The sequence below is a fragment of the Gossypium hirsutum genome, chromosome D13, assembly GCF_007990345.1.
Source record: "Gossypium hirsutum isolate 1008001.06 chromosome D13, Gossypium_hirsutum_v2.1, whole genome shotgun sequence".
Taxonomy (NCBI): Eukaryota; Viridiplantae; Streptophyta; class Magnoliopsida; order Malvales; family Malvaceae; genus Gossypium; species Gossypium hirsutum.
Window position 1 is genome coordinate 47,739,038 of NC_053449.1, and position 24,103 is coordinate 47,763,140.

Sequence of the window (24,103 nt, forward strand, 5' to 3'; positions counted from 1 at the left end):
TCACTACACCAAAACAGGCTTTTAGTGGCACTTTTTTAGATCTTTAGCGGCGCTTTTAGAAGCGTCAAAAAAAACGCCGCTAATGGACGCGTCGCTAACTTTAGCGGCGCTTTTCCCACAAACACCGCTAAAGACCAAGACCTTTAGCGGCGCTTTTACCACAAACGCCGCTAAAGACCAGGACCTTTAGCGACGCTTTTCCCACAAACGCCGCTAAAGACCAAGACCTTTAGCGGCGCTTTTCCCACAAACGCCGCTAAAGACCAAGACCTTTAGCGGCGCTTTTACCACAAACGCAGCTAAAAACATAAAAAAATATTTTATTTAAATAATATATATTTCTATCATAAATATTATATTATGTTTTATTTTTAAAATTTAAATTTTAAACTATATACTTTTAAGGATAAAAAATATTAAATTAAAATTTCTATTAAAATTTTAACTTTAAAGCTAAATATAAAAATTAATGAATTTAAATTAAGAAAATTAAAACAAGTTACATTCTATATTAGAATTACATAAGAAAATTGTTTACATTCTATATTAGAATTACATTAAAATTACATAAGTTCTGTTTACAAGTTACATTCTATATTAGAAAATTGTTTACAAGTTACATTCTCTCATGACCAACTCTCAAAATCAACTCTTTAAGGGATGTTTTTTCCCTTAACTATGTGTAACCGAGTTGCAAAATATGGTTTTTCCATACTTTTCTTGCCATCCCACATGTAGCAGTAGCAGTAGCAGCCCAGTACTTACCAGCAGAAATGCTTACGATTGTTTTCTCACAAAGGGAATATAGCTGTACAAATTCATCCAAATGAAGTAAATAAAAGCTTCACTCCAGGGGAAGTTAAAATCAACAAAGACAATGGAATAGAACCTGTTGGCATCTAAGATGAGGATCTGAGGAAACCCAATAAAATAATGCTCCGTCTTCAGTAATAGCCATGCTATGTACCATCCCGGCAGCTATTGCAACCACAGAACCCAAGTACAGTCAAGGCCTCAAGGGCATAGATGAAGGCTACTACAGCTGGCTCAGAATGAGAAATTAATTCAAGAGAGAATCACCATGTTCTCAGCAATATGCGGATTTGCTTTCTCAAGCAACAATGAGATGATGATTGGGTCAGCTTCAGTATGATGGTTTGATATAAGTACAACGTTGTGACCCTGCACCCAATTGTCTGACAATTAGATCCATAAAAAAGCCAGTTTAAACATGAAAGATTCAGCCAGTATTGCAAGCTTCCTAAGTCCCAGTTGCACGTAAAATTTTCCTGAATGTTGAAAACTTAATATGACCACGTTTAGCTGATGCCAATACAAAATTGAAAGGAAAACACCATTAAACTTTCCTTCTGAATACTAATATATAACTTCAGCCTTGCTTGCATAAAAAAAATATAAATTGACATGATCTAAAGCTGATGAAAATTAAGAAATTAAAATAAAATGGACACAAATTTAACATACAAACCTGTTATTTTATTTCTTCCTCAGATGCACGTTCTTGTTAGTTATTAATCAAAGAATATGCAAGTATTGTAGCATGCAGAATAAAAAATTTCATCAACTTACTACCAAGCAGCTCTATGATGGATAAATCATGTTATGATCTTTAACAGTATGTTTGTTCAAAATGTAAATAATGACAAGGACATCTTAGTGAAAAAGATGCTGGAGCAAAACTCGGTCTTGTTTAGAGGAATCAAGTAAAAGGAAAAAGAAAACTGAGCATAGTCACCTTCTTAAGCTTCTCCTCTATTTCATAGAAAAGAGAAAGATTTCCAACATATGAATTTCTGCAAAGAACATAATACACGGATGTTAAGAGAAGTGATTTTTTTAATTTTAAAAAAAGAGACCGAACATGTCCTTCAGTGATTTTAAATATGAATAACATAAATGTTATATGAAGCACATGAAAGAGGGTGAATAAGTTAAATATACAAAATACATGCTTCTTTTTCTTTGCATTTTTGTCAATTCGGTTGATGATAAATAATCAAACATGAAGAAGAGAAAAACTACTAAAGACCCTATGAAACCCTCAATGAAAAAAACACAAAAAACAATGCACAAGATAAGAAACATGGAATAAGCTTAACCTTGGATGGTCTCAAATAGTAGCTAATAATTAAGAAAGAATTACAGTCCCTATTGCACTTCTCTCTCTATATATATATATCTATATCCATGAACCTTAAAGTTTATTACCATGGTTTACAAAATAGAATTATGAAATTTTAAAAATACAAATTCCTTCAGCAAAGCACATGCTTAATTTTCAGGAAGCTTTTACAAATTAAATTGATATCAGCAGAGAAACCAATGAAACCAATGAATTCTTCCAATGAAACCAATATCAAACACGTCATAGACACTTAAAGCTGACAATCCAATTCTAACAACAATTTCTGTTCTATCCTTCAAGCATGTGAGTTTTATAAATGCCAAGTCAGGCATATTATTCATTTATAACTATCATTCAAGAGTATCAATGTGCTTTGGCTTTGCGTTTCTTTCTTGTTTCAATTTCCTAGTTTACATATGTATGTGCCACTGGACTTGTTAAGTGAAGAATGAGAACCAAATTTTTGTCAATGACTGCAGGACATAATACCAAGAGCATCAAAAGTTTCCAAACATGAAAAAACTAATCTATATTAAGCAAGTCAGAAAATCAACGAGTTTGTTGTTTTAGCTAACATAATTTTCTTGAACAGGGGTAAATTAAAATTTTACCTTTAAACAGTCGCCTACTTCTATAAAATAAACATCAAAACAGGTCCTAACATGAATATGACATATACTGAATAGAAAAATTATGTAACCAGCTAAAGAGCAGCTGGACATATACTGATTGTATGTATGTCCAGCTAAATAGCAGCCAGAAAAACCCACAAGATATCCGCATATCAGAATTAAATAAATAGAGGAAGCAAAGTAACTTAAGAGGTTGCATCTCCATTAGTTAGAAGACACACCACAACAGTTAACGTGTTAAATAAATTAAACCAATTAAATGATTCAATTTTAAGTAAAAGGATTAAGACAAATTTCAATGATTCGATAAATTAAATTAAACTCCATTTGTATAAACTATATCAGCTGCTATTTCAGATTTATTAACGTTAACTTACCTAAATCCCATACTTGAAACTTGATGTTGTTGTATTGTACAACCTCTACATTAAACCCAATCGATGCAATAAATAGTTCAAAAAATGGTGCATCGAAGCTGTCAGTCATTTAGAAAAAAAATGAAAACCCAAAACAAGAATGATAAAGAAGAACATTTCCACAATATGCATGTATATAGGCATACATACATTCTCAGTCAATATGCATGGAAAAGCTTGTAATTAAAAACCAAACAATGTTTTAATTGGGACAGAAGCTACATGTATATAGGCATAAATGCAATAAAAACCTCAAATGAAAAAAAAATGATTAACTAAACAGTATCATTAAGCATTTCCACAATGAATTTCAAAAGATCTGGCTCAAGAAAATTACCAACCTAAATTTATTGAAATGCAATGGACAAATTACAATAGGATTAACATTTATAAAGCATCTAAACTAAGTGATTATCCTAAATCATGGTACATCAACAAAGAACCAAAGTTACTCAACAGTTAACTACTAAACATCTATTAAGAACACCAAAAAGACTTACCTGCAAAGAACATTTTAGATAGAATGGCTAAAACTGGGATATAACCCGTAAAATGCAGCCTTCTTATTGGCCATCATTGTCGTTTTCTACATCCCAAAGCCCCTAGAATACACAGCAACTTCAAGCAAATATTAGAAACATTTCGACTGAGCTAAAAGTGTAAAAAAAAATAGATTATGCACAAAACTGATCTCTTGTGATGTCTTTATAACCAAGTGATTAAAAAGTTGCACATTACCCACATCCAAGCTGATTAAAAGTTAAAAAGGATAACCTCTTAAACTGTTTTCCTATTTCCCCTGAAAAAGAGAAGAAAAGGTAAAGCAAGACTAACGAGACAATTACCATTTGAATTCAATGTGGTTAACAATTAGCATACCAGAGAACAAAAGAACTTACCTTTGGAAAGTCAATTCCACAAGATATGTGAACCTTTGAAGCAGGGAAGGCAACCATAAAAGAATCATTTCTCGAAACATAAAATGGTTCACTCAAATATGGTGCCAATTTCTCAACATTGTTGCCACACCGATCCAAGGCCTCTTTTCTGCCAACTTGTTCTATTGCCTCTACCCAAGCATTTGCAGACCCATCAAAAATAGGAACCTGTGTTAGTTAAAATTCCAATCATCACCATCTATAAAATTGTATGAAAAAAGAGACTCAGCTAAATTATTACAGTGTTTGTACATTATATGTTACATTAAACAGTTCTCTCTACAAATTCATTGAATATGTTTAAATCTCCTCGCTCATCCCTCAATCCAGAACGCATATCCTACAATATGGCCTTCAAAGGTTCCTTCCGGCTGTTAGATTGCAGCTTCATGCTTTTTGCTTGCTCCAAAGTTGTCTTGAAGTGAACGAACAATTGAATATATATTTGTTCCATGTAAAATGTAAAATCATGCATTTTATTATCCAACAATACCTTACAGGAAAAGTCGCTTTTCTTGCAAAAAGGAAAGAATGTGACAAAAGTAACAACCAAATGAATAACAAAACTTACAATTTTAAGCAAATTAAAAATCAATTTTGATATCCAAACAAAAATTATGGCACTAACCTCGACCTCAGTATCCTCAGAATCGAGACTTTGAATCTGAATTCTACAATTGTCAATGCCTTTAGCTTCCAAAGCCGAAAGCAAATGCTCGACGGTCCGAATCTTGTATCCGTCTTTGCAAAGAGAGGTACACAATAGCAATTCTCGAACAAAATCGATGGATGCAGGAATCAAATTTGAGTGAAACTCAAAGTACCTTCCTTGGCCGGTGAATCCCGGCCATATCTTTACCTTCGAAACCTTCCCCGACTGAAGTGTTTTTCCCGACAGTTCGATGCATCCCACTAGGGTTTGTTGAAGCTTACCGGTCTGGGATCACAGTAGAAGTTAACGGAAATGGAGATCAGGTTAGGATGTTTTGGGAGTGAGGGAAGGTACCGTTTTCCATGAGATGATATTGGAGGACTTGAATGAGTTAATCGTGGCGGAGATACGCATGTTCCAGAGCGAAATGATACGAGGTTAAACTTACAGCTATGGCAAGATTTTCTTTTGGCGGGTTTTAAAGTTATGAAAATATTGAAAAAGCATTGAACTTTTTCCCTAAAAAAAACAAATTCAAAAGCATTGAGTGATAGCTTGGATGACTTCCCATATTGTTGCAAATTAAAAAATAAAGGGAATCGGGGTAGGGGGAGAAATGGTTTGGGAAAATTAAAAGGACTGTCAATTTGGGGAAATTGGGGGGAAACATACTCTTGTTCGGCGACAGTTGTTTCTTCTCGTTCTTGTTCAACAACAGTTGTTTCTTCTTCTTCTGTAGACTTGAGTTTCCAAGTACCATAAAGAGTTTTGCTGTTTTTGAAGGATAAGGTCAAGTTGTTGGAAGAAAAGGTGGAAACTTTGGTCTGAAAATGGATAGAATTTGGATAAAAGAAGAGGTTTTTGGGAGATTTAAAATGGGTTTTGGAGATTAAATGAAAAGGAGTTGAAAATGCTGAAATTGTTGCCATTTGGTCTTCAAAATTTGTGCTTTTGGATGAGAGAACTAAGAAAAAATTTGGGGGGAAATTTGGGGTTTTTTCGTTTTTGGGTTTTTAAGGGGGAAATTTGGGAAAAAAGCAGTGCGAATTTTTTTTAAGTAAAATGAATTTTGTGGCGTTTTTATAAAAAAACGTCACTAAAAATAAAATTAAATTTCTACTGTGAAACTTTACGTTTTAAAAAATTCAATGCGTATTTGCTTACCTTTTGCGGCGTTTTTCTCATAAACGCCATTAATGATTGACTTTTTCTTACAATTTTATATTTAATTATTATATAATTCATATCAAATTTAAATAAATAAATTTTGAAAATTTAAGTAATATTTAAAAGAATTAGATAAATTTTAAAATTTTTATATAATTTTTTATGTAAGAAAACAAAAACAAAAAATTTTAAAATATGAAAAAAAAAACTTTAAAAAACTATATTAATGATAATTTTAATAAATTAAAATTCATATTATCTCTTTTATTGTCAATATATTACATTAATTTGTTATATTAATTTATTTATTTATCAATTTTTTTAAAATCTAATATTTAAATATATCAAATGATTTAAACCATTTAATCTAAATTTAGATTAAATATTTTTAAATATAAAAACATTAATTAATTGTATAAAATTTTATCATTTAACAAATCTAAAGTAAACCTTAAATCCTAAACCATTTAATATGTATAAAATTGATCTATTATCTCTTATATAATTTAAACTGTAATCATAATTTTAATATATTAAAATTAATATTATCTCTTTTACAATTATATAAGAAATTATTTAATATATAAATTAAAAACACCAATTAATCTAAACCCTTAATCCCTATCTCTTAAACCCTGAATCATAAAACATAAACCCCTAACCCCTCTTTTACAATTATATAAAAACTTAATTAATATAGGAATTAAAAAATACTAATTAATCTAAACCTTAAACCCTAACCCGACCTCAAATCTTTAAACCCTAAATCACTAACTCTTGACCTCTAACCTCTAACCCCTAACCCCTAACCCCTAACCCCTAACTACTAACCCCTAAATCTTATTTAATATATAAATTAAAAAACACTAATTAATCTAGACCATAAATCCTAAACCCTAACCCAAATCCCTAACCCCTAACCCCTACACCTTATTCAATATAAATTAGAACACACAATTAATCTAAACCCTAAACTCTAACCTGACACTGAATTCATAAACCTTAAAACACTAACTCTTAATCTCTAACCCCTAACCCCTAAATTACAACCCTTAAACCAGAATCCCTAATCCCTAATCCCTAATTCCATAATCTATAAACCTTAAAATTGTAACTCCTAAACTGGCCTTAAATCTTAAATTAACCATATACCCTAAACCATATATATTAAACCCTAAACTATAATGATAATTAATTAAATATTTTAAATTTAATACTATCGTATCTTTTACAATTTAAGTTTTATGATATTTTATTTTACTCATAATTTAATATATTTTTCTAGTAAAGTAGTTTAAATAAACTGTGATTGAAAAATAATAATAAATAGTTAGGAGTTAGGAATTAGGAATTAGGAATTCTCTTTAATAAAAACATTTTGTATTAAACAATATTATTTGTTATAATTTAAATGTAAATTTGACCAATATTTAATAAATACAACAAAATATCAATTTTTTCAACTTATAATAAAAAAATATAATTGAAACATTACTTGAGAATATATCAAAGAATGCGATAATTGAGAATATATCAAAAACGGGCATTAGCGGTGCTTTTTAAAAAACGCTGCTAAAGGCCCGAGCACTAGCGGCGCTTCTTCAAAAACGCCGCTAAAGGTCTGAGCATTAGCGGCGCTTCTTCAAAAATGCCGCTAAAGGTCTGAGCATTAGCGGCGCTTCTTCAAAAACGCCGCTAAAGGCCCGAGCATTAGCGGTGCTTCTTCAAAAATGCCGCTAAAGGTCTGAGCATTAGTGGCGCTTCTTCAAAAACGCCGCTAAAGGCCCGAGCATTAGCGGCGTTTTTTAAAAAGCACCGCTAAAGGCCCAAGCATTAGCGGCGCTTCTTCAAAAACGCCGCTAAAGGCCCGAGCATTAGCGGCGCTTCTTCAAAAACGTAGCTAAAGGCCCCAAAAACTCAAAAAATGGTGTCGTTGGGCTTAGGCTTTTTGCGACGCTTTTCAACAAACGCCACTAATGCTTATTTTTAGCGGCGCTTTTCGCTAATGCTCGACCTTTAGCGGCGCTTTTCTAAAAACGCCGCTAATGCTTGATTTTTAGTGGCGTTTTTTGTCCAAACGCCGCTTAAAACACCGCTAAAAGCCTGTTTTGGTGTAGTGAATGGTACTAATAATATTAAATGTGAGCATAAGCTGAGACCCTTCGCATGTCAAATCCGTGTCCCAGTCTGTAGAGTTATCTGAAAAGGTAGAAAATTTTCTAACAAAACTTTAATACTACCTTAATGATAGTCCGTAAATAATTATAAAAATATTTACGACTCGGTTTATAGAATCGAGGTCTCAATACCTCATTTTCTAAACCACTTAACCTAATGAATACTTATCAAACACAAACTAGTAATTCAAAAATCTTCCTAAAACCACATTTGACTCGTAAATACTAAATAATAAAATTTACGAGCTTACTTGTCGAATTTGGTGGTCTCGAAGCACTATTTTCGACACCACTGAACATCAGGCTGTTACACTTCTAACTCGTCAAATTGGCGTGACAAATTGAGTGAGTAGATGGGTCTACGTACGGAGAGTCTGTGTCTATCTCCGGAGACATCGAAGGGGTCCATTGGACTAAAAACACAAATCTCTGAAAGGACAAGTCCATGGCCATGGCGCTGAAAGAAGACCATATTGTATAAAACCGTAATTGGTGGGTTATGACATCATTTGGAAAAACTTAAAGAAGATTGTAACTTAATGTGGTTCCTTACGTGTCCGAAGACGATGAGGGGCAAACCTCACTAAGTGTGAGTCTAGGCAAATCCCTATTGCCTAAAAGGGTTGAGATTTGGATCCTTGCCTTTGAAAGTGTGTTCTTTGTTTTTGCATTTTCTTTTTAGTTTGCCTAATGTATGGTTTGCCTTTATCTTTTTTCTTTTTACTTACTTTCATATAACTTATTTGGGATCCTTGATTTCTACTAGTATTGAATATATGAATATTCACTCATTGGAAAAATTAAAAAAATAATTAACATAAAAAAAGATTAACAGATATAGAGTTTATATTGAATCGTTGATGATGTGCATCATGGATATTTTTTATGATTAATTTTAATTAATTTTGGATATAGATGCTATTAATTTTAGTACTTTTTCTATTAATTTGAAATAACCATGAACTTCACAACCTCACATGTCAAGTATTCTCCAAAAATATGTTTTTCGAGAAATAAATTTTGAGAACACTGAATTAATTAAATAATATTAAAATATGTTATATTTAAGTCAAAATATGACCTTCCGTGAATAATTATTAAAAAAGGATAAATTCTTGCACTAGTCCCTATACTAGTCCCTATATTTAGTATTATGTATATAAGTAATATTTCTATCATGTTCATGTAGTTTCAATGGACACCATACGAGGATCCGGCAATCCGGACAGTAATCCCAGAAGAGTTTTTACAAAACCCTAACTCTTGGCACATGAAAGTGGTGTTGATCAACTACGCAACTGTGGAGCCCCACCAGACAGACAGAGTCCTACGACAGTTTGGATGTAGACAACCGATCCCTGCGGACCCTGAGGTGTTTGACGAGCACCACAAAATCGACCTTCAGCTATTAGGTACGGATTGGCCAAGATACTGGTCAGACTACACGGAAATGTGGGAAAATCGGCATGAGTATCTACCTACTCGGGAAAAAATCATCGTTCCCGAGTTAGCGTGCGTTCCAGAATACATGCCATGGTTTAGGATCCATGGGAAGCTGTATTTACTTACGCCAGAGGAGAGGCGGCGGCAAATACGTGTCGGAAGGGAAAGGCGCAGGCCTCTAAATCCAAGGGGACAAGAGTACAAGGGCAGCCCATCAACGAGGCCCAGACAGTCAGCCGGCTCATCATCAGCAGCCATGGAAGCACCGTCCCCAACGAGAGAATCGACGCAGGCACCTGATGCAGCAATTCAATAGATGATACCCACGCAATCGCCTTTCCCTATGATGCCAGGTATGTTTCTTAGCCCTTATATGTACCCTAACCCGTACATGTATCCTTTTCCGAATCCTGTGGCAGGTTGTAGCCAAATGCCCGGATCAGCTCCATTTCCTGTAATGCCGAGCGGACCACCGATAACTAGGCCATCGCCGCAGGAGGGGTCGCAAGGGGGGCCGTCGGGGAGCTCTCATTTTTACCAATCGCCAGCAACGCATGGCTTTCAAACTCTGTCGCCGTTCATGATGCAAACACCTCCACATTCACTATTCTTTGAAGGTGGATCATCGTCCCAAGTCCGACAAGCGGATGCCGAACCGAAAGAACAACAATCACCACCCGAGGGAAGAACAACCGCCGCCGGAAGCTAGAGGAAGGAGGAATCCAGCGCGTAACCGTCGACGGTCGCCATGTGGAACCGAATCCCCCGGTCATAGACATTGACTACCGTATTAACATGTATCATTACCCATGTAATGAAATAGAAGTTAATGACGATGTAATACACATAGAAATTTTTCCGAGTTTGTTTGACATTATTTGATTAAAAACCCTAACCTAACCTAATTGAATTAAAAACCCTAACCTAACTTAATTGAATTAAAAACCCTAAAACCCTAACTTAATTAATTAAAAACCCTAACCTAACTTAATTTAATTAAAAACCCTAAAACCCTAACTTAATTGAATTAAAAACCCTAACCTAACCTAATTTAATTAAAAACCCTAACCTAACCTAATTGAATTAAAAACCCTAACCTAACTTAATTTAATTATAAACCCTAACCTAACCTAATTTAATTAAAAAGCCTAACCTAACCTAATTTAATTAAAAACCCTAACCTAACCCAATTGAATTAAAAACCCTAACCTAACTTAATTTAATTATAAACCCTAACCTAACCTAATTTAATTAAAAACCCTAACCTAATCTAATTGAATTAAAAACTCTAACCTAATTGAATTAAAAACCCTAACCTAATTGAACCCTAAACCCTAAACCCTAAACCCTAAAACCATAACTTAATTTAATTAAAAACCCTAAAACCCTAACTTAATTTAATTAAAAACCCTAACCTAACTTAATTTAATTAAAAACCCTAAAACCCTAACCTAATTTAATTTAAATTCCTAACCTAACCTAATTTAATTAAAAACCCTAACCTAACCTAATTTAATTAAAAACCCTAACCTAACCTAATTTAATTAAAAACCCTAACCTAATTGAACCTTAAACCCTAAAACCCTAACTTAATTTAATTAAAAACCCTAAAACCCTAACTTAATTTAATTAAAAACCCTAACCTAACTTAATTTAATTAAAAACCCTAAAACCCTAACCTAATTTAATTAAAAACCCTAACCTAACCTAATTTAATTAAAAACCCTAAAACCCTAACTTAATTGAATTAAAAACTTAACCTAACCTAATTTAATTAAAAACCCTAACCTAACCTAATTTAATTAAAATTAAAAACCTAACTTAATTTAAAACCCTAACCTAACTTAACCCTAAACTGTAACCTAACTTAATGTAAAACCCTAACCCTAAGCTAATAAACCCTAACCCTAACATACAACAGCGGATTTGATAATCTTACTAACCATTCAAGAAATTGTAGTTTTACATAATGTTGGATTTCGTAAACTGTTTTGACTGGTACTAACATTTAAGAAATTGTAGTAATTTGATAATTTTACTAACAATTGATACAATTATCAATTATTAATTGAATAAAAGGTAGCTTTTTCTATAATTGAATAAAAGGTAGCTTTTTCTATAATTACATTCAACTATTGCGATTAGGGCATGATCGACTTGTATGGCCTGGGTTCCTACATCATCCGCACAATTTCTGTTGACTGCCTGTTTCTCGGATATCCATATTGTTCCGTATTCTACTGGAGCAAGGTCGACCCTTCGGCTTGCGACGCAATTCTCTATCCGGTAACAGCTTAAAAGGAGCAAGAGATACGGGCGGCCACTTACGTTCATTTGGGACCAGTGGGAAAACGTGTCTCCATACGTTGTACATGTTTTCTAATTTGTACACTTCGTCCACATAACTAAGCGGATCCAGGTGGAGTTTCTGACAGGCTGCAATAACATGAGCACATGGATAACAAAGTGCATCGAACTTCCCACAGTCACAAGTCCTGTTTCGCAAGTGTACACGATATTGCCCGCCAACAACACCTTGGTGCGGTATGTCGAACTCCGTCACGCGAAACCATAAATTGTCTCGATCGGGACATACAGCGTGCATGATGTTTGCCCTCGCCTTCGCCTTGTTAATTTCTTGAACTACCTTACTGCACCATACATGCCCACCCTGCATCTGGCCTGCATAAGTTACTGCTCGCTTTGGAAATAGCGCCGCCAAACGGAAATATGTCTCTCGCACAACCGTTGTTATCGGTAGATGGCACGTTCCTTTAAGAACAGAATTTATGCATTCTGCCAGGTTCGACGTCATATGGCCATATCGTAGGCCTCCGTCGTATGCTTCTGCCCACTGTTCGAAACGTATGTTGCAAAGGTAGTCTGCCCCTTCTATGTTTTGGGATCACAAGATTGCCAACATCTCATGAAAACGATCTTTATTCATTTCATACCCTACCAATATAAGAACATAGCGAATATTTTATACCGCTTCTTGCAATATTCAATTTGACAAACGAAATAATACAGTTATACAGTAAATACCCATGTTGGTCACTTGTCGTCGTTCCGTCTTAGACGGATATTGCCTGTAGTAGTTTGAAGCAACGTGTCTCAGGCAATATCTATGGTGTGTACGCTGCCACAAGCTTCCCTCCCGATCAAATGCAGCTAGTATCCCGGCACTCCGATCTGAAATAACACAGATATCAGGTTGGGGGCACACATGCATCCTTAACCTAGAGAGAAAGAAATCCCAGTCATCAGACGACTCCCCCAGTGTTATTGCATATGCAATTGGAAGAATTCTCCCACCGCCATCCTGTGCCACTGTAACCAATAGCCGATGAGTGTACCTACCGAACATGAAGGTACCGTCAATTTGTACCAATGGCTTGCAGTACGAAAATGCATCTCGGCATTGCTTAAAGGTCGAAAATAGGCGTTTGAACACTTGGCATCCACGTAGCAATCGGCCGTTGTAGTACGCATGTTCCGTTTGAAGGTCTGTGATGGCACCTGAGACATATCTCTCTAGCACCTGACACCATTGCCATATTTCATTATATGAGGCGTCCCACCCACTATGCATCTTCTCCAATGCCTTTTGCTTAGCTATCCAAGCCTTGCGGTAAGAGGGCGTGTACCCCATTTGGCTACAGATATTGGCAATTATCACCGGCACTGAAGTTCGAGGATCTGCTTTTATCGTGGGCAGTATCAAGCTAGCCAACATAGCTGAATCCATTTTTGGATGATCTTCTGAAACACCTACAGAGGGAGGGAGTACATTAAATAATGCAACATTGGAAAATAAAAATATTATTCAGAGACATGCTCAACTATACCTGCAGCACATGTATGTGGACCTCTGTACTTTTTTATCTCCCACAACCCTGTCCTCTTCCTTAACGAGGCGACGACTTTCCATGAACATGTGCCGTCTTGCACCACACACTTCGCCTCAAACTTTTCAGATTTTGATTTAATGACGTGGTAATTAACGCTGTTTTTGATGCTATGCTGTTTCAAAGCACCAATAAAACTATCCTTATTGGTAAATTGATTACCAACTTCAAGTTCACCGAGATCTACCCCTAAACTTGTATGATCACGCACCCGGTGTGGTAGATCTGGAAACTCTAACGCATCATCATTTGACAGATCGACATTATGCATGTGGGCTGGAGGTGAGCATGCTCTGAATCGTGGATTTTCTTCATCATCTGCTCTCCTATCACCATCTTCACCTTTTGTTGGAATAGACTCCGGTTCAGAAAATAATCCCACCTCTGCACCATCCGGCCCGGGCTCTCGAGGTGGATCAACATCGGAGTCACCTTCTGACCCACAATCATCTGCAGCGTACGACGTCCCCTCACCGGTTGATGTCGTAGGTAGTACGTCATCCCTTCTTCTGGGCATTTGATAACGTCCCCAATTGGATGTAGATTGCCATCTAGTAGAACTTGATGCAGAACCCCAGCTCGTATTTCCTGCATCAAACGTTGAGCCACCGACGTACATGTCCCATCCACCGACAGAGTGCCTTGGGGGGAAGTGCATTCGACACCGCTACCGAACATGCGCTGTTTCGTATTTTAAAACATGCTAACCGAGTGTCAGCCAGGGGTCGTGTATACATCTCGAACACCGGACGAAAGTAAATTGTACATATAACTCAATATAAGTTGCTCTGCTAGCAAGATGAGTCTACACCATTGCCTCCAAGCTACGAGCACCTTTTACGTCGAACGAGTCATATGTCACCGGATCAATAGAAGAACAAAATCGATACGTCATTGACAGAACTTTCATTGGCGTCGTTCCGAAGATTTTATGCCTAATTCTTTTACGGAGTTCTGTCAAATCTATGTTTTGGCTAAATGACAGTCGCACCGTATTCTCTGACAAAAAAACAACACCATTCTCAGTGTGGCAAACCTCACCATCGTAGTAAATAACAGCACTAATACGTTCACTCATTTTGAAACTCTAAGTTTCTTAGCCTCTCTAAAATGTTTCTGCTGTGAGTTATGCATTCTATGGAACATTTTCTGCCTAATTTATAGCCTCAGCCCAAACTTGCTACTGTAGCAAAATCCCGTCCACGATGGCGCGATTTGACACTATTTGCTCAGAAACGTCAAAAAAAATTATTTCCAACATGACCAACTGTAGCGAAATCGCGTCCACGAGGGCGCGATTTAACAATTTTTGCCCAATATAGCATCCTTTTATCAGCGATTTTATACTATTTGCTCAGAAAACGTAAAAAATAATTATTGCTTACATGACCACTGTAGCGAAATCGCATCCACGAGGCCACGATTTCACAATTTCTTCTCAAATAGCATCCTAGTAGAAGCGATTTCCCACTATTTGACCGGATACGTCAACTCAAAAATTGTTTTCCCGGGACCCCTAACCCCTAAAAAGCCTGCACCCTAAACCCTAAAAGCCAGAAAACACAAACGTAAAATCAGCATCAAAATTGCGTCCCCGGTACCGCGCTACGTCGGCAAATCGCATCCATGTCAGCGCGAGCTGCTGACGTGGAAGGAAATCGCTTCCTCAAGGAGGCGATTTCCTTCCACGTCGGTAGGTCGCGCTGACGTGGACGCGATCTCCTGTCATATAGCCCGACATCGCGCTGACGTGGCCGCGATTTCGCGAAAAATGGCCCATTCCGGTAAATAATTTAAAAATCGGCCCATGTCCGTAATTATTAAAAAAAGGGGTTTTTTTTGGTAATTTGGCCGAAAATGTTCAATGGGTTTAGTAGGAAATCAAATCTGAAGGAAATATATTTTACGTTTATGTTGCGAGTTAATTAATAGTTATCAAGAAGTAACAAAAGAAATGTAGTTAAATAAATTATTGTATGACTTAATTATTTTATTTGTTGTTGAATCGTCAATAAGTTTATTTTGTGTATGAAATAGTCATTAATTTTTTTTCTAACAATGTAATCATCAATTAATAATAAATAAAAAAACAAAAAATTTGTAATTTCCTGTTATGATTCCTTCTTGAGAGAAAATTGCATGGATAATTGCGGTTAACTTTCCTTTCATTTGTGTAGAAATTGTGTTCTTCACCATGTTCGTCTATAAATACCACGAATACATCTAACAAAAACTAACCACTTTGTTCTTGAATAGCAATAAGCACATAGAAGATGGGAGAAAAAGGCAAAGACAAGTTAAAGAAAAACTTCAAAGTTAGTCCTTTCCCTTCTTTAAGAACTTTGGCATAGCATATTACGTTTTTCTTTAACTTGTCTTTGCCCTTTTTCTCTGCTATTCTTCTTAACTTATTTTCTCAACATCGTATGGATGTACGTCGGAGGTTCAGTATTGGAAGAGAGAATGACTAAGGCAAGTTAAAGAAAAAATTATCAAATGACCGAAACATTTTCATTTAAAAAAACTAATCTTTTTCTTTAACTTGCCTTTGTCATTCTCTCAATCTACTATTTCTTTCATAAAAAAATTAATTCGCTTTTCTTGCATGAAATGGTAAGCCACACACATATGTTACCTCAAATCAATCATTTTCAGACCTTATATTTATATCCCACTACTTAAATTAATTTGTTCAAATATACCTTTCTTTTATTTTGTTACATTGCAGGTAACATTAACATATAAATGGACGAGCTCTTATGTCAAAATTGTTTTCTTATACGGGCGATAACAAAATGTATCTATATAGGTTCACCATATGCTGTCATATGTAGCAACCTATCGATATAGATGCACTTAAACTAATGAAATTTGATCGCTAGTAAAAATAGACGTAGCTATATGACAATTTTTTTGTAATGAGTGGGAAGAAAGTTGTTCTGTTTTTGTATTGAATATGACAAAATTGGAAAAAAAAACATAAATATGGATTCACAGATATAGAGTTTGTATTCAATAGTTGATCATGTTTTTAATTGACTTTTTTTGTGATTAATTCTAATTAATTTTGGGGTACTAAACTTATTAGATTTTAGGGTTATTTCGTTTTAATAATTATTTTTTATTCGTATTTATTTGTAAAGATATTTATTTAAAAAATTAATTAGTATTACTTTTTTATTAGATAAGTACTTATGGTTTGTAACCTCCCCGACTCAGCCTAGACGTTAGACTCGATTCGGGAAGATCACATTAGTCATCGAGGTGGCTCGATCTTTATAAAAAATAATTTTCATTTTAGAACATGTTTTATGCTAGTCAATATCTCTCTTTATAAATAATAATTATTTTTTACTTTTAATTGCATGTGGAAGGGTTATGTTTGGTGGTTTGGCAGGTGCAGATTGAGGAAGGAGAAATGAAGGGGTGAAGGTTTGCTGGGGCCAAAGCTTCGACACTTTGTATTGAAATAAATAATATTTCTAGCGAGTGGGAAGAAACTTGTTCTATTTTCGTTTTGAATATGACAAAATTTAGAAAAATAACATAAATATGGATTCACAAAGATAGAGTTTGTATTCAATAGTTGATAATGTGCTTAATTTACTTTTTTGTGATGAATTCTAATTAATTTCGGATATAGATACTATTAATTTTGGTATTTTTTTTCTATTTAGGTGCAACACATGTCCCTAATATTGGAATGCAAGTTGAAAGGTGAATTACTTGGACTATTTGACATGCAAGCAAAATTCGTGAAAAAGATTCACACATACAAAAAAAAAGAGCAGCATACTAAATTTATTAGATTTTGGGATTATGTCGTTTTAATAGTTATTTTTTATTTGTATTTATTTGTAAAGATATTTATTTAAAAATTTAATTAGTATTATTTTTTTATTATTACATAAATACTTATGATTTGTAACCTCTCCGACTCAGCCTAGACGTTAGACCCGATTCGGGAAGATCACATTAGCCATCGAGGTGGCTCGGTCTTGAAAACAAATAATTTTCATTTTAAAACATGTTTTATGCTAGTGAATTTCTCTTCTTTTTTTTTCAATTTAATATATCATCATTATAGCAGTAGAGTTTAAAGAATAATTTGTAAATCTCTTTTTAAAAATAAAATAAAGTCAACCTATTTTTATCACATAATAATAAGTACCTTCTTACATCCTTAACTGTATCGAATAAATATCTACCTAAATATGCCTTTTTCATTATGAGTAATGTCATGCAACCTAAACGTTTGAATTAGAAATCTTATCCAATACCACGGTTCTTAATAAAATACAACGGAAACAACATTAGCCATCGGGAAGATCACATTAGCCATCGAGGTTGTTCGGCCTTGAATACAAATAATTTTCATTTTAAAACCTGTTTTATGCTAGTGAATATCTCTTTTTTTTTCAATTTAATATATCATCATTAAGCAGTAGAGTTTAAACAATAATTTGTAAATCTCTTTTTTAAAAAATAAAATAAAATCAACCTATTTTTATCACATAATAATAAGTAGCTTCTTACATCCTTAACTGTATCGAATAAATATCTACTTAAATATGCCTTTTTCATTATGAGTAATGTCATGCAACCTAAATGTTTGAATTAGAAATCTTATCCAATACCACGGTTCTTAATAAAATACAACGGAAACAACAACAATAATAATGGTACTAATAATATTTTTTTAATTAGGATTAATTTTTTTATTAAATAAATATTTAGGATTTATATTTGAAGCATTTAGTTAAAAGTGAAACCCTTTTTATGGGAGAGGGGATTTTTATTTTTTACATTTTGGTTGCTTAGGTTGGGAATTCTCCACCCTTGGTTTATTTATTTATTTAATTTCAATAAAAGTTTTCTTTTCTTATTTTTATTGTTATTTTTTATTATGCATAACTAAATTTCAATTCTAATTTTAGGCCAAAAATTATTTCAGTGTTAGAACTATTAAATTTGAAATCATAATTACACTCTTTACTTTGGTTTTAGTTAACTCTCCAGTTTAGGAGGTAGATTCGGCCATCTCATAACGTCATTTTAGCCTCAAATCAAGAAGGGTGCTCCTTGATTCAATGTTGGACGTCATACTGTTAGTGAAACAATATGATCTATAATTTTCGTGTTCATCTCACTAAGTAACAAATTAGCATGACAAATTGCGTGAGTAGTTGAATTCGTCAAGAGAATTAATAAACATGTTTAAACAAACGGCACAGTTGAGGCCGTTGATTTGAGTTGGATACTTATAACTCATTAGGCTGTTGAGGAATTAAATTGTGGAAGTTGCTTTCAAAGGTATTCACTTGATAAGGGCAAATGTCAGATTGTTCCCACAATTAATTTACATACAGAAGGGCTTGTGGTATAAGACTATTCCTCGATCACTATAAACAACTTATTAATTGGAGGAGAAAATTCATCCTCTAAGATCAATTCATATCTAGAATCAAAATTGCACCTGAAGCTAGAGCTTTTGTAACAACCCGTTTTTAGTGAAATCAGAATAGTGGTTTTGAGACCTCAAACCCAACGAGTAAATTATTATTTTAATGTCTACGGTATGTTAGCAAGGTCTTATAAAAATCTCGTTAAGAAATTTGGACGTTTGCATGCTTAATTAAGTGAAGAGGACTAAATCTTAAAAGGTGAAAAAGTAGAGTATATAAGTTAAAGGTGTCAAATTGCTATGAATTTTTTAAATTAGTGGACTTAAATTGTAATTAGACCATTATTATTAGTAGTGGACAAAGATGGGTGTAACGCCCCAAAATTTCTAATTTCGTTATTGTAAAAATATGACACAAATATATGTTAGCTTTAGTGGTTCTGTGTTTTGAGAGTGTTCGGGAGGTCCCAAGTTTAACCCTTCGCTTGGTCAAATTTTGGTATTTTGAATGAATTATGCCTTACTCTTGTTTAGTAGGCTTTTATTTGATTGTTGGGCAAATTATATTAGAATGAGTCTGTTGGTTTGATGGTTAAATGATGTGTTATTATGGAGAAGGTCTTGTGTTCAAATCCCTATGTAGGCAAGGGTTTTTTTTTGGCTCAGGTTTTGGGATAGAGTTGTGCAATAAGGGGATTCTAAGTAGTGGGAATTAGGGGAAAAGATTAAGGGATTTTAGGGGTTATTAGGATTTTATTTTCTTTTTTTTTTCTATAACCGAATTTTGACTCTCTTTTCCAAAAAGAAATCCTGCCATCTATTCTTCTTCCTCTCCTCTTGCCAAAATTCTCTGAGTTTTTCCATCTTTCTCTTCTTCTTGATTTTGCCTTAATTCATTTATTTTCCTTCGTTTTCGTATGCGGTTAGTGCTTGCTTAGTTTTGGTAAGTGTTTCTCTTCGTTTCTGTCATTAATCTCTTAACGAATGAAGTGGTAATATTTTTTCTCTGTGATTTGGGCGTAGGGAGAGGCTCAGACTGGTGAATTCTGTGTTCTCGTCTTAACAATAGTTAATGGAGGATTATCGTTGGTCGTAAGTTGGGTTTCTATCCTTTCTTGGTTGTCAATTTACTTGTAAATCTGTTAAATTGATGTTGAGTGTCTTGACTATAGGCTTTGGAGTGCTCGGGGACTATTTTAGCATCAAATAAAGCGAGGTGTGTACCTAAAACGCAAAAAAAGGGGATTCGACGAGAAGTCGGAACTGCTTACAGTTTAGGCTATCTTTGAAAAATCGCCATAAATTGTTGAAATCAAATTAGAGGATGAAAAAATACAGAATTAAATCTTATTAAGTCTAGTTTCTCATAGAGGAAACAGTGTAAGTAATGTAATTGTAAATCGTGAGGTATGATAAACTTTGTAAGGCAAGGTCAGATTGAATTTGGGTTCCTCTGTTCTGACATTGGAAAATCATCAAAAATTGGAGAAAAATAATTAGGGGTTAAAATTTACATGTTTAAATTATTAATGAGTCTATTTTCAATAGAAACAAATGAAAACATCATCCAATTTTTTTACTAAGAGATAATTAGTTTTTAGCAAAGAAGGGACGAAGCTGTCAAACAGTAGGACAGGTGTAAGTTTGAAGATTTTACTGTACTTATTGCCTGAACTAAAAATTCTGATAATTTTATGGTAAAAAGATATTTAAGTCTAGTTTCAAAGACATCAAGTGAATCTTAATTCAAAATTCTATAGCTCAAGATATAAATAATTTAGTAACAGTGACTCAAGTAGACAACTTTGAAGGAACATATAAATAAGTAGTGAAAACATATATGAATAATTAACTAGCACGGGTTTCATTAAAAATGAATCACGTGGCCAAGGCCAATTTGGGTCGAGTAGGCCACATGGGCATGTGAGCCTATTTTTTTGAAAAGTTCTGTAAGGTTGCACGGGTTGCCCAAGTCGACTGTGGACCTACTGTAAGGTTGGTAAGCTTTACTTAGACCCTTATATGTGTGATCTGTCTGTCTAATTTCTATACGGAGCATGACTTATGATATATGAATATATGTACTATTAATTGCTTAATGGCGAGACATATTTTGTACGTTGCATTGCATCGGGGTGGGTTGATGATATTTGGAGGAAGTGTTTATAAGGCTATTAAGCCTATTACATGGCAGCTCAGCTGAACCTTCTGATTATGTACCGTATTTTTGTACAGCATGGTGTGTAGGGATAGGTGGGTTGATTTAAACCCCACATGGTGTGCAAGGTTGGACGAAGATGGTGTGTAGAGGCTGGTGGGTAGGATTCTTATTTATTGTATTTACTTTCTGTATCTAATATGGGCCAAGGCCCTAATGTATTTCTCAGACTGTATCTGAATGGTCTAAAGCCAAAACTAATTCTGTGATGGGCATGGACCCCATACTGTATCTAACTAAATTCTGTTGATTATCTGTATGCATGTTTTCTGTGGGGATTACAAACTTAGTTTACGAAAACTAACCCTTTCTCTGTGTAATCTGTACAAGTAATCACCAGACTTAATGGGTCGGTGCAGCGGAGGACTCGACAGTGGCAACACGTAAATTTTAGACTATTATTCGTTAATGCCTAGAATTTATTACTTATTTTGGGTTTTTGATGTATCTTTTGGACTATGGGTTGGTTGGCTTTAAATTTGAGACTTTATACTTTTTTATGGATTTTTTTAAACAACTCCATAAAACACAATTTTCTTTTCTAAAAACTAATGTTTTTCGCAAATAGAAACGATTTTCCCTAAATTAATTGGTTACAAAAGCTTCCGCTAAGAGACAAGTTTGAAAGCAAATCAACTAGTTTCTTTTCAAATTAAATAAAAACTGACTTACTGTAACAGTTTTTAAACTCGACAATCTTGTCTTCAAATCCCTTTCCATGTGACATCGCCAGATACGGCCATAACGTCTAGGCTAGGTTTGGGGTGTTTTATATAGTGGTATCAGAGAAAAGTCGCAAAACTCGACTATGGATTATGGGTTTTATAAAAATTGGGCTTTCAAAAAATTGATTGATTTCTAAATGATTTGAAAAAATTTTACTGAGTAAATGGTACACCGAGTCTCCGACGCCAATCCTGTAAGTATTCTGAATTGTGATTTGTTTTAAACTAAAACTTTTATGGATAGTATATTTTGAAATTACTATAGGTAGTAAACAGTTCTGAAAACACTTTAGTTTGTATATACTAAAAATTGTAGAGAAACTGGAAACTGTAGTGAGACTACAATTTATGAAAACGAACTTTGAATAATCGAGACTATTTTACATAAAACATTTATTAATAAACACTAGAACTGTAACTGATTCATAAAACTTATAATACTAGATAAATCTGATTAGATATGAGCACATGAGAGATCCGCGGACGGGGTACTAGAGGCCAAGGTAAAGGCTGTAGAGGGGCTCGAGCTGAGTCATCGTCATCGGGCAGCCTGCCAAATTTGAATTCGAGTGAGACGTCAGTGTCTTCCGCTACTGAGACTTGATCTCAAGATCGCATGGCTGGGATGATGCATTGTCCCATGCTATGCTAAGGATTTTGTAGAGGGTCGCTGGGCCTAATACTGGATTTGGAGTCCAAGGGCCAGTTACGGAATGGCTCTAGTCCAATGGAGATGAGCTCTTCAGAGGTGTCACTAGATTGAGGCCACGGAGAGGATTATGGATGATCTAGTTTGCACCCGTAAGAAGAAATTAAAGGGTGTAGTCTTGCTGCTGCGGAACGAGGCTTATCAGTGGTGGCTGATCGTTAAGGAGGGCACTCAGCCCGAACGTCTGACCCCAAAGTTCTTTAAGACTGTCTTCTATGGGAAATATGTCAGAGTTAGTTATGTAGATGCACGTAGGAGGGAGTTCTCGAATCTTACATGGGGGATCGACCAGTAGCCGAGTATGTGGCTGAGTTTTTGAGACTGAGCTGCTATGCGCGAGGTATGGTGGCATTTGAGTATGAGCGATGTGTTCACTTTAAGGATGGTCTCAGAGATAATTTGAGAGTTCTGATAGCCCCGCAGAGGGAGTGAGATCTTTCTGCCCTGGTCGAGAAGGTCAAAATCACCGAGGAGGATATGAAGGTAGTCATGATTGGAGAACGCCAGAACTACTTATCTAATGTGATCTCTGCACTGGTGGTAGAGAAGTTGGTTCGTAAAGGATATGAGTCATTCTTGGCCTATGTAAGTGTTTCAGATTCTAAGGACTTTACAGTTAAGGATATCAGAACGATAAAAGATGTTACAGATATCTTTTTTAAGGAGCTATCGGGTTTACCTCCGAAGTTTGGAATAGAGCTCCTTTTTGGTACAGCTCCGGTGTCTATCAACCCCTACCGAATGGCATCGAAGGAGCTTACGGAGCTTAAGGCTCAGATTCAGTAGTTATTGGATCGTGGGTTCATCCGCCCTAGTATGTCCTCGTGGGGAGCACCGGTACTATTTGTTAAGAAAAAGGATGGATCCATGAGGATGTGTATCGACTACCGACAACTAAATAAGTTGACTATTAAGAACAAGTATCCACTTCCGAGGATTGATGGTTTGTTTGACCGGTTCCGAGGGGCGTCTATGTTCTCCAAAATTGACTTGCGTTTTGGGTATCACCAGTTGAGGGTTAAGGAGGCTGATATGCATAAGACGGCATTTAGGGCTCGTTATGGTCACTACAAGTTCCTAGTGATGCCATTTGGACTAACTAATGCACTGGTAGCTTTCATAGATCTAATGAACCGAGTGTTTCAGCCCTACCTGGATCAGTTTGTAGTGGTGTTCATCGATGACATATTAGTTTTTTCGAGGACTGAGGCTGAGCATGGCGAGCACCTTAGGATTATTCTTCAAATTTTGAGGGAAAAGTAGCTCTATGCTGAGTTCAGCAAATGCGAGTTCTGGTTACGTGAAATAACATTTCTGGGTCATGTGGTGCTGCTGAGGGGATTCGAGTCGATTCTCAAAAAATTGAGGCTGTATTCGACTGGAAGCAGCCTAAGAATGTGTCTGAGATCCGTAGCTTTTTGGGGCTGATAGGTTATTACTGACGGTTTATGGAAGGATTTTCACTGATCGCAGCACCCTTGACTAAGCTGTTACGTAAAGGTGTACCGTTTGACTGGATTAATGTGTAGCAAGAGAGCTTTGAGAAGCTTAAGACTATACTTACTGAG

The 24,103-nt window shown here is 35.1% G+C and overlaps 1 protein-coding gene across 17 annotated transcripts; it reads right to left on the reverse strand.

Moving 5' to 3' along the window:
• Positions 1 to 489: 489 nt before the first annotated feature.
• On the reverse strand, positions 490 to 5,809 carry LOC107920734 (probable UDP-3-O-acyl-N-acetylglucosamine deacetylase 1, mitochondrial). Of its 17 annotated transcripts, none has more exons than XM_016850574.2 (9): positions 5,457 to 5,809; positions 5,139 to 5,303; positions 4,761 to 5,069; positions 4,094 to 4,300; positions 3,695 to 3,796; positions 3,156 to 3,253; positions 1,757 to 1,814; positions 890 to 1,182; positions 490 to 808 (listed from the first exon to the last, which is right to left on the reverse strand). In XM_016850574.2, exons 2-5 carry the CDS (start codon positions 5,196 to 5,198, stop codon positions 3,758 to 3,760), a joined length of 615 nt encoding a protein of 204 aa, XP_016706063.1. In that variant the 5' UTR covers positions 5,199 to 5,303; positions 5,457 to 5,809; the 3' UTR covers positions 490 to 808; positions 890 to 1,182; positions 1,757 to 1,814; positions 3,156 to 3,253; positions 3,695 to 3,757. The 17 variants fall into 17 exon arrangements, with proteins under 17 accessions (XP_016706063.1, XP_016706064.1, XP_016706070.1 ...); XM_016850575.2 differs by having other exon boundaries at positions 890 to 978; positions 1,081 to 1,182; positions 5,139 to 5,809; XM_016850581.2 differs by adding an exon at positions 3,933 to 3,993 and having other exon boundaries at positions 5,139 to 5,808.
• Between the last annotated feature and the right edge of the window lie 18,294 nt (positions 5,810 to 24,103).

What these genes read in the sequence shown, in the direction of transcription:
- LOC107920734 (XM_016850574.2), bottom strand. Translation starts at nt 5,198, where the DNA reads ATGCGTATCTCCGCCACGATTAACTCATTCAAGTCCTCCAATATCATC. An exon ending in ATATCATCTCATGGAAAACG is followed by an intron (nt 5,070 to 5,138) that starts GTACCTTCCCTC and finishes CTGTGATCCCAG; the next exon opens with ACCGGTAAGCTTCAACAAAC. An exon ending in CTGAGGATACTGAGGTCGAG is followed by an intron (nt 4,301 to 4,760) that starts GTTAGTGCCATA and finishes TAACTAACACAG; the next exon opens with GTTCCTATTTTTGATGGGTC.